At 31.9% G+C, this 10515-nt stretch overlaps 2 protein-coding genes across 2 annotated transcripts; both read right to left on the reverse strand.

The window, feature by feature from the left end:
- Positions 1-1177: 1177 nt before the first annotated feature.
- Positions 1178-5322, reverse strand: LOC112013560 (B3 domain-containing transcription factor VRN1). Its single transcript, XM_065767781.1, has 3 exons — positions 5305-5322; positions 1769-2224; positions 1178-1666 (listed from the first exon to the last, which is right to left on the reverse strand). Exons 1-3 carry the CDS (start codon positions 5320-5322, stop codon positions 1400-1402), a joined length of 741 nt encoding a protein of 246 aa, XP_065623853.1. The 3' UTR covers positions 1178-1399.
- A 76-nt stretch (positions 5323-5398) lies between these two features.
- On the reverse strand, positions 5399-9146 carry LOC112013518 (B3 domain-containing transcription factor VRN1). The gene is made up of 3 exons (XM_024045910.2): positions 8802-9146; positions 5827-6381; positions 5399-5741 (listed from the first exon to the last, which is right to left on the reverse strand). Exons 1-3 carry the CDS (start codon positions 8955-8957, stop codon positions 5463-5465), a joined length of 990 nt encoding a protein of 329 aa, XP_023901678.1. The 5' UTR covers positions 8958-9146; the 3' UTR covers positions 5399-5462.
- Positions 9147-10515: the final 1369 nt, after the last annotated feature.

Here is a 10515-nt window from a genome sequence, read left to right on the forward strand (position 1 = left end):
TATTAGACTAATATATCTCTAACATCTCTTAAGCTTTACTTTTTTCTATTGACATGTGAAGCTCATCTTGCAATGTATAAATTATTCAACATACCATGACAGAAATACTTTTATAAATAAATTTATTGCCAATTCTATTCTCTAACCAAAAAAAAAAAAAATCATATATTTTTTTCATACAAACACTCAAAATAGTTAATATGACAAAACAAGGCCACTTGAAGCAAGCTCTTTGTGTTGATGACTCTGTTGTGTGGTTAGAAGAAACACTAAATTTTTTACTAAAATATATATATCAGCACTAAAAATATAACTGTCCCACATATTGCGTGGGCTTGTGGCTAATTTGTATAAATAACATATTAGGGTTGATATTAAATTTCATTTTTCTAGATATGGGGTTGAGTAAAACACACTAAATATTATTATATCCTATCAATTTTTAATTTATTGTTTTATAAATGCAGTTTGTTAAGTCGAAATTGCAATAAATTAATTGTGGAACTTTTTATCTTATGATTTCGGGTGTTCACACTTCAAATACTCAGTTGAACCCCAAGGGTGATGGACGGTTTCGTTTAACTTGGTCGATTGGAATCGATCCAGTTAGGTGTTTGATAAAATTTCAGCTGGCCCAACCGACCTATTATATGTGTATATATATATATATACACGTGTCAATACCTCATTGGTTATTTAATCACGCATTAATTAAGAAAATGTACAGGTGGTTCCAACTTTCCAAGAAAGTAATTAATAATTTCAACACAAACTCATGAGACTGTTAAAAATTCTTTGCAATGCTGAGAATGTAAGTCTTCTTCAATAAGGATGCTAATTGCATTCCTCTTACAGCCTGATGGAAATGTTTCTAAATTTCGTAGTCAGAAAGTTTCATTTATGGCTAGAGTGGCAATAAGCAAGTCTTTAAATAAAGGCACTTAAAAAAGTTTACGAATAATCAAAAACATTGGCATTGTTTTATCTCTTTAATTTATGAAAAAGACCAAGATTTGAATCATACATTCCCTATTTAATTGTAGCAATTGAGTTGTTATTAAAAAAAAAAAAAAAAAAATCGAATCAACGCAATGAATAAGATAAACTGTTCTAAAATGAATTAGAAAAATTGTGCTACACCAGTCCAATATAATGGTAATCTAAAAATCCTTTAGAATTACTATAAATTAAAAAACCAATCCACTTTATATTATGAACAAATTCAACAAGACCCGCTAAACTGATCAGAAAGAAGTCTTAAATCAATGCCCATCAGAAATAAACTCAGTGAACAAACACAGGTCCCTTAATATATATAACAAAAGGTACTGCATAAACATCACCAACTAATCCTGACTTTAAAAGTTGAAGTTATCTTAGTATGAACTTAATTTGAAACTTAATTGACTGCATAGTCATGCGCCCGAAATATTGAAACCTTCATGAGCACAGCCGGACTCGTCTTGATCACCTCAAAGACGCAAACATCTCCTTCTTCTAAATAGTTGTCGCTTGAAAATGCAGCCCATCCCATCCCCAATCTCATGGCTGAAGATGTACTAGTATGGCAATAGCACCGGACACGCCATTGTTTTTCTCCACTAGTCTGAAGATTGACAAATTGATTCCAAGCAACATGCTTGTTAGCAAATCCCTTAGGCACGTACTGCACAAGAAAGAACAGTTGCAATAAATTAAGCACATATATTTTCAAGGCCATATTTAAAGAACTTCATAATGAAATCATGTGCATATATATAAGACTTACAACATATTTAAACCGTATATTATACGGTTGCAAGACAGTCATGAAAGAACGACTTTTAGGCATGGACATTTTGGCTGCTTGGATCGCTCTCTCTCTTCCTTTTGAAGAAGTGTCAGAAGGCTGCCTATCTTGCCTTGACATGTCTGAATCATCTAATTCCACCATGTCCTCGAGTTCTTCCGATATATCGTTCTTGCAGGATGGATATTGAATCTCCGTGGCTGTCTTATCAAATATAATAACATCGAAATTTGAATGTCCTTCATATTTGAAGACCAAAAGGTGCCCAGCAGAAATAGTATGATACTCAAAAAAGTACTCCAAACCATCACAGAACCAAATGTTATTCTCAGCTTTCAACAATCCTACTTTCCAAGTACCACTGCAGGAAACACTAAGTGTAGCTGAAGTGGAAATCTCATCTCCAAAATCTATCACAAACTTTGGAGGGATACTCTGCAACCATAAAAAAAAAAAAAAAAAAAAAACTCCTATGTAACGTTTTATACAAGTGATAAATAGTTAGTTACAAGTGTAGCTGAAGTGGAAATCTCATCTCCAAAATCTATCACAAACTTTGGAGGGATACTCTGCAACCATAAAAAAAAAAAAAAAAAAAAAAACTCCTATGTAACGTTTTATACAAGTGATAAATAGTTAGTTACAATTTACCATATAAGATAGTAGTAAAAATTTTAAAATATTTACAAAATCATATCATCAAATTTTTAACATATACATTTAGAGTTAAATCTCCTTCCTCCACCCTATTCTAACTTTCAAATTATTTTCAAAAGAATTGTAATTCAATTAATATCTCATGATGTTTTCAACAAAAACGCCTAGGTTCATTTCTCCTTACTAATGATATAGAGTGTAACACCATTATTTAAACACTTAGCACTTAAGCACATTAATAGCCAACTAAGTTTTTTTTTGATAGGATATACCCAAGTAAGTTTGAATTGACGATATGTTAATTGGAAGTGTTTGTGGAAAATAATTGATACTAGCTTGCATTATTGGAGCACCATGGGTAAGCCGAAACAAAAATTTTGTGTCCCTAAATTTGTTTTTATTATTTTTTAATAATTCAATAGTTGGAGATAAGAAATTTGAGCCCTAAAAATTTCAATTGGAACATTAAGAAGTATCAATTAAGCTACAAGTCTCTTGGTGTGTTCCTAACATTACTCTTTGCAAAAACTACATAAAAATTATTGCATTGAAATATTGTTCCCATACTATCCTCACTAAGTCTCTCCTAAATGAAAGAATTATATATATATATATATATATAACTTCTATTTGTCTTTTTACAAACCTATATAATATTTAAAAACTAAAGTATATTATTTACTGTTGTTATGCTTCTATTAAGCTACATCATTATAGCATTTTGGTTCATTTAAGTCTAGTTTGGTCTATTTGATCCAATTTTATTAACTTCGGTCCATTCAATTTAGTTCAGTTCATTGGTCCACTTGAGTCCAATTCAATTTTTTCAGTCTTAGGGTCTATATCAGTCAACTTCGGTGCCATGAGAAAACAATAAGTCTACCTTCTCGCTTACTTTGTGTTTGTTGTGGTGGTCCGAATGGGTAAGTCTAAGTTCTATAGCTCTATGTGATCAGATTTAAGTAAATAAGCTCGTGGAGTTCTATATATATTAGCTCGATCAGTAAATGAGTGAGTGGACTAGTTATTCTATATATCTATTGCTCAGAAAAATGAGTGTGTGTGACTTCAAGATGAGTGTTGAGTTGATGACGTAAAAAAGAGAATATGTGAATTTTTTGGTGTCACATGTCAGTAGCAAAACTTGTAAGGAAAAGAAGAAGGATGTCTGCGCTATATCATGTTAAATGTGCATAGTTACGTAGGAATAGGAATCGGAGTTAATACTCCTTTGTACAGTTTCTCCAGTTTGTTCTATTCTGTCTCTATCTTTGTTTCTGTCTGTGCAATATCTACATGCTACATTTCACTACTTGTTAAACTCTGTCTTGCCTTTTGGCATGTGGCATAAGAGTATAGCTGTAAAAAGCTGAGACTACTGTACCATGCAAGTGGACCGTTAATAGATTGACTGATTTTAGGGTAAGTCTGGAAATATTTTTATAATTTTGTCACTGTCCATATTGTTATTTACGAATGATAAAATTAAAGACCCACATAAATCTATTATTTTTATTCTACGTTTAGAACTCAACATATAGACAAGTTGTGACTAAAAATGTAAAAATAATTGTGGTAATAAATTTACTCTTGATTTTAATAAAAAAAACATTTTCAGTTTAATACTAATTTCACTTCCCACTTATAAACTTTTATAAAAGATATTAAATTAATACAAGAAAATATAACTTTATTTTTTTCATTTTTATAAAGTAATTATGTTGTAAATGCATAAATTTCACAATTTGTTTTTGTAAATCTTGCTGAGATAGTAAATTGTGACTAATGGAACATGCCTGTCACTAGAATCATGGTGGACACCGTTTTAAAGTGGAGTATACTATATGATCTTAATCTTAGATAAAAAGTTTATGTAATGTTATTTTGAAATTAATAAATATTATATCATATATATATATATATTTGATAATTAAAAATATCCCAAATACTATAAAATAAAATTAACATATTAAATGGTTGGATGGGGTTGGTGAAGAAAAAAACAAAGAACAATGACTATTGATGGCCAGTGACTGTGAGTTCACATGTTCTGTCTCTAGCTCAAGAGGAGTAATGAGTATTGGTGATGTAAAAAGAAAAGATATGTTAGTTTTTTTTGGTGTGACGTGTCAGTAGCAGAAGTCATAGGAAAAGGACAATAATCTGTACAGTTTCCAAATATGTTCTATTTGGTCTCTATCTTTGTCCCTCTCTATGTTAAATCTATAGACTATATTTGACTACCCGTTAAGTCTTCGTGACCTGTTAGACAACAACTGGGCAGCTACTACGACATAAATTGATTCATTTTACCAAAAAAAAAAAAAAAAAAAAAAAAAAACATACTAAATTTATATATATAGTTGACTAATCCACACAAAATTTTATCATCTTATGTGCAGGTTTAATTTATTTATTTTGTTAAGCACTCTGTTAAGCACAAGTTCTAACAAATTAGTAGTGGAGCTTGGGATCTTACAACTAGAGTTGTACAAACACCCGGCCCACTCGACTAACCTGGCCCAGGCCAGTCCAATACGGTGATCCAAGACTCTATAAAATTGGCCTTTCGCAGAAAAAGAAAAAAAGAAAAAGACCAGGTCCAATAATTATATAATTGGAAACAAAGTAAAATAACAAACTTCTTCAAATTGATTCACTAGCTGTAATATCAACAAGCTTAGACAAAAGTTTTAGAATCCAGAGTTCAAGACTCATCACACTAACCAGAACTAATATAGTCCATAGATATAAAGGTACCTTGTAAACTTTAGGCACCACCCACCCCCCCCCCCCCCCACCAATCAACAAGCTTAGACAAAAGTTTTAGAATCCAGAGTTCAAGACTCATCACTAACCAAACTAATATAGTCCATAGATATAAAGGTACCTCGTAAACTTTAGGCACCAACCACACCCCCCCCCCCCCCCCCCCCCAAAAAAAAAGGTACCTCATAAGCTTAATTAGGCACTTCAAAGTTCAAACATCTCTGAAACCAAGTTTGGATTCTGAAGCCTATTTAACTAGTAGTGCATTATGTGCATAGTCAACTACACGAAATATTGACACATTAAGCACAACAGGCTTCCTCTTGATCAGCTCAAAGACACAAACATCTCCTTCTTCTAAATTATTCTCCCTGGCAAATACGATCCATCCCCGCCCTATATTCATTGCTGAGCATGAAGTTTCTCTATAATAGCAATTGACAGGCCATTGTCTTCCATCAGAAGTCTCCAGTTTGGCAATTTGACGCTGACGAAGATACTTGAAAGCAAATCCAGCAGGTACATACTGCACAAGAAAGAAAGATTGTGACTAAACATATTTCAAGGCAATATTTGTAAACTTCATAATCAAATCATGTATAACAACTCACCATGTAACGGTTACGTATATTATACAGCTGTATGATTCCCATGAAAGAAGGATTTTTAGGCTTAAACGTTCTGGCAGCTTGGATTGCTCTCTCTCCTCCTCTGGACATCATGAGTTCCCCTTTTGATGATGTGCCAGAAAATTTTTTCTTTACAAACTTTTCTTTCACTTCTTCATGTTTTGAGGGAAATTGTTCTGAGTTAGAAATTTCATTTTCATTCAACTTGTCATGCATTGATATGTATGCATCATCTAATTCCACAATTTCCACCTGATCTTCCAAATGACAATTCTTGCTCAGTGGATACTGAATTTCAGTGGTAGTCTTATCAAATACAAGAACATGGAAATTTGAATTTCCTTCGTATCTAAAGACTAGAAAGTAACCACAACAAATACAATGGTATTCAGCAAAATCCTTCCAACCATCACAAAACCAAATGCTCTTGTCAGCTTTCTCTAATCCAACTTGCCAAATATGACCATGAGGTACAGTGAGTTTGGCAACAGTGGATAGTTCATTCCCAAATTCCCTCACAAACTTTTTAGGGATCATCTGCAGCTCACCAAATTAAGTTATTTTGTCTTTAAATTAAAATGTAAAATGATATCAATGAAACATGTGATTCAAAGATGTAGAAATATGGTCTCTAATAATTACAATGGTAAAATTAGTGAACCTTGGCTACCCAAACCAATCACTTCAATTGAACTTTAAAAAAAATTTGATTTGATTTCTTGTTTCTACCATTGGCTTAATTATTTTAGAATTACCAATCCTAGTTCCAAGTATTCAAAAATTATCTCAAAGTACCAATTAGCATGGCGATTCTAATAAAATGAAATGAGGAAACAAGAATTAACACATTCAGATTGATATATTCTCTGAACATCAATGAGGTAATGATTTGTAAACCATGGGATGAACATGTATTTTATTGGCTCATGGTTCATCACATAATTTCACCTCTAGCACTTTGGCTCCTGGCTCCGGTGGAATAGGACAAAACTTAGGTACAGTACCTTAGGTGTTGTTCCTTAGGTTCTCCTCTTAAGATTTAACTATGTGGCTATTTAACTAAAAAATACACTTCCATTCAGTGAGAAAAAATCTACATGGTAGGACCTTAAAAGAGGAATTTAAAGAACATTACCTAAATATTGTACCTAAGTCTTATCCAGTGGAATATTTTGCAATTTGTTCAACTACATTATTGAAGATTTTATAGAAAGAAGGGCTTCCTAACATTTTTGAACAAGAAATAAAACATTAAAAATAATTTTTATTTATATTTTTAAAAAAAACACCAAAATTGTTATTCCTAATTCCTAGTATTTCTGAGAAATACCTAATCCAACCTTGGTATTCATTTAGGTCCCAAATTTTAAATTATGGCTTAATCGATTAGGACACATCTTACATCTATCAATTAACACCAAATTTACATGGTTTACCAATTGATTTAAGCATGGATAGCAACATATGCATGGATAAACACATTACAGCATATAGAGTCTATAACCACTTGAAATTTAAAGACACAATACTACAAGATAACACTAGATATGTTATTAAAGAATGAAAACCCAAGAAGCAGGTGAAAAAAGCTCTCTACAGCACTAGAATAGATACTTGTAGTACAAATTAGACAACACAACCCTCCAAGCCTAGTGTTGTAATCTTGTACCCCTTCCCTCAAAGCTTTTGATCGCAACTGACTCCTCAAGTTTTTTCTCTATTCAAGTTACAAGATTTGCAATCAACCACTGATTGCATCTTCAAGCCTCCATGGCTGATTTGTGGTAGCTCCAATAGGCAATAATTTACCATTTACCAAGGCTCCAAACAACACTCACAACACTAATATGGTGATAGGAGTGAAGGATCTAATCTCCTCTCAAGGATTTGGCCATGGTGAGAGGGAGAGATTAGAGAGAATGGATAGGTGTTGGCTCTTAATTTTTGCTAGGTTTCTCTCAACTCTCAAATGGGATTTAGGATTGAATTTCGTGGGAAATGATGAATATGTAGGATGGGTAAAGGGCTAGAACAGCAAGTGAATTTGTAACTGAATTTTCTCAAGTTCGTGCAATTTTAGTCAACCCAACATCCCTAGAGTGTCAACAGAAATTTCTACCTTAACTGATTTTTAAAAGTTGTCATGAGGAATTCTGATCAACAAAAAATACAAATAGACCCACTAATAACAAAATAAAATGTATTTTATAAGAAATTTTTGACACAAAATATGCTAACAAAAAATAAAAATAGCAGTTCCAAAGGTGTAGAAAGCTGCTCAACACAGCAGAATCAGTATCAATACATCGGAAGACAACAAAGGCAACTAATTTTGAATAGGTAACACAATTTTCACCAACAAAATGTTAACTACAATTTATCAATTTTCAAAGATTTTTTAATGGTGTGAGAAAATAAACTTCGTACTCCTTAATTAACTCCATTTTTTAATTATTATTTTTCAATTATTGGTAGCCAAAATTTATAGTTAAACGCTATACTCACTTTTCGTCCATGTCTTTTAACAAAATCAACGTGTTTCAAATTCGTATATTCAAAGTGTTTTTAATCTTCTTAAAAAAAAAAAAAAACTTTGCATTCAACGTATCCCTCCATTATATAACTAGATAAACTAATTTAGGCAAAAATGGATAGAAATCAAAACCAAGAACTAGCAAGTAATCAAGTACCCGTTCTGTTTCTAAATACCCAAATTTTTTTTTTTTTTTTTTTTGTCACTTTGTTCTTGGTTCGTTGAATATTCATTAAAATGGTGCATGCAAGAGCTCGATAATATTCAAAACCAAATTTGCAAGCCATTGCAATATAGTAGTCCTGGTAAAGATTGCTTCCTTATTTGTTATCCTGTGTCTTAATTTCTAAGAAACCAGGGTATTATTATTCACTAGGCTTAAAAATTAAGGTATATATATATATAGTAAGTGAGTGATAATTACCAGTTTCATTTGTTGCATGGTGGATGGGAGGATTATCTTGAAGAAGTGAGAGGGTACTGTCCTGGCCGTCATAGAACTTGAAGGCTGTTGATGATGATAATAATTCCAGTTGGGCACCATTCTAGACCGGTGAGCCTTTGATTTAGCTACCATCATGAAAAGTATGTATGATCAAGATGGTTGATTCAACTGTGGAAAATTTCTTGAAGAAACTCTGTCTTCCTTTGTGATGTGATTACCAATGGAGTTTTGAGTGTTTGAGACTTTGGGACTGATTTATCAGAGTGATAGTGGACATCATTCCATCACCGATGCTTTTAAGGTCTGCAACATTAGATTATGGATATAGTGGATGTTTGACAGCTCACCTTGAGGCTTCAAGAGAAAATTTATAAAAAACAAGCTTATTAATTTATTTATTTATGTATTTTTTTTAAAAAAATTTATGTTTCATAGAAGTATATTCAATTTTGATATAAATAAAGCCTTATTCAATTTTGCTATAAATAAAACCTTATACAAGGGTGGAGGGAATATGATTAAAAGTATGCTTCAATGGTCACTTTGAATCGCCATAGTGACTTGAAGAAATTCTAATCCAAAAAAGTTTCTATCCTTGTGAAATTGAGTTTCAGTCAGTAAATAATTAAATGTTAGTATTAATGACATGGGTCAATAATTTTTTTTTTTAAATGAAAAATTTGTAACTTTATTAAGAAGAAGATAATCATAATATATCATGAGCCAAAACCAACTCAACCATATTAGGGTTTTCCTCTATCCATATTACATAGTTATCATTCTTGGCATAATGAGCCAAGATATCGGATTCTTCAAATTTAAGGTGTGTTTGAATTCTACTTATTTTGTTAAAATTGAAAAATTATTATTAAAAGTACTGTAGATAAAAGTAAAAGTTAGTTGAAATAGTACAATGAGGCCATGAATAATGTCAAAAAGTGCAGAGGGATCCATGAATAGTAGTAAAAATAAGCTGAATAGTGAAATAATTTTAATTTTTCATCTAAACTCAAACGCACACTTAATAAAACGTGTATTCAACTATACATATTATACATAAAACATCAAATAAAGTTAGATTATTTATAAATTAAGTGTGCTTCGGTTGAAAGTTGGCAAGATTATAATTAAACTTAAGATTTTTTTTCTTTACATAACAAATAAGCAAAAATTTTAAAAGGAAAAAAAAACTAAGGTAAATTGCCATTTTGGTCCCAACATTTGTCCTATAAGTCAAAATGTTCCTTAACATTTTAAAGGTGTTAATTTTGGTTTCCAATTTTTTTGTATTGTGTTAAGATAGTCCATATCGTTAAGTAGAGGATGAAAAAAAGCTAGCGTGGTTCACCATAATATTAAAATATTATTTATTTTTCTATCTAAAATTGCCACTAGGCAAGTCTTTTGGCTGAATATTGCTGAATTCGAAATTTATTTGCGTTATGGGCACTGTTCCAACTTATTTGTGAAAATGAGGAGAGAGAGGGAATTTTGGCAACACCGTTGCCGAAATTCCAACAAAAGTATGAGAGAGAAAGAGAAAAAGTAGGAGAGAGAAAATGTTGAATTTTGGCAATGGTATTATCAAAATTCCTGCTATCCAAGACGCTGACCGGGAAGCAATTGTGGCAATGGCATTGTCGAAATAGAGGGAAAAAATTTGTGCCTATTGTGGCAATGCCATTGCCGAAAA

Source organism: Quercus suber, unplaced genomic scaffold (assembly GCF_002906115.3).
Source record: "Quercus suber isolate HL8 unplaced genomic scaffold, Cork oak 2.0 scaffold_847, whole genome shotgun sequence".
In the NCBI taxonomy this organism is placed as follows: Eukaryota; Viridiplantae; Streptophyta; class Magnoliopsida; order Fagales; family Fagaceae; genus Quercus; species Quercus suber.

Coding starts and splice junctions, on each gene's coding strand:
- LOC112013560 (XM_065767781.1), bottom strand. Junction 1,667..1,768: donor ATATACGGTTTAAATATGTT/GTAAGTCTTATA, acceptor TTTCTTGTGCAG/TACGTGCCTAAGGGATTTGC.
- LOC112013518 (XM_024045910.2), bottom strand. CDS start 8,957: ATGATGGTAGCTAAATCAAAGGCTCACCGGTCTAGAATGGTGCCCAAC. Junction 6,382..8,801: donor CCATGCAACAAATGAAACTG/GTAATTATCACT, acceptor GGTGAGCTGCAG/ATGATCCCTAAAAAGTTTGT. Junction 5,742..5,826: donor ATATACGTAACCGTTACATG/GTGAGTTGTTAT, acceptor TTTCTTGTGCAG/TATGTACCTGCTGGATTTGC.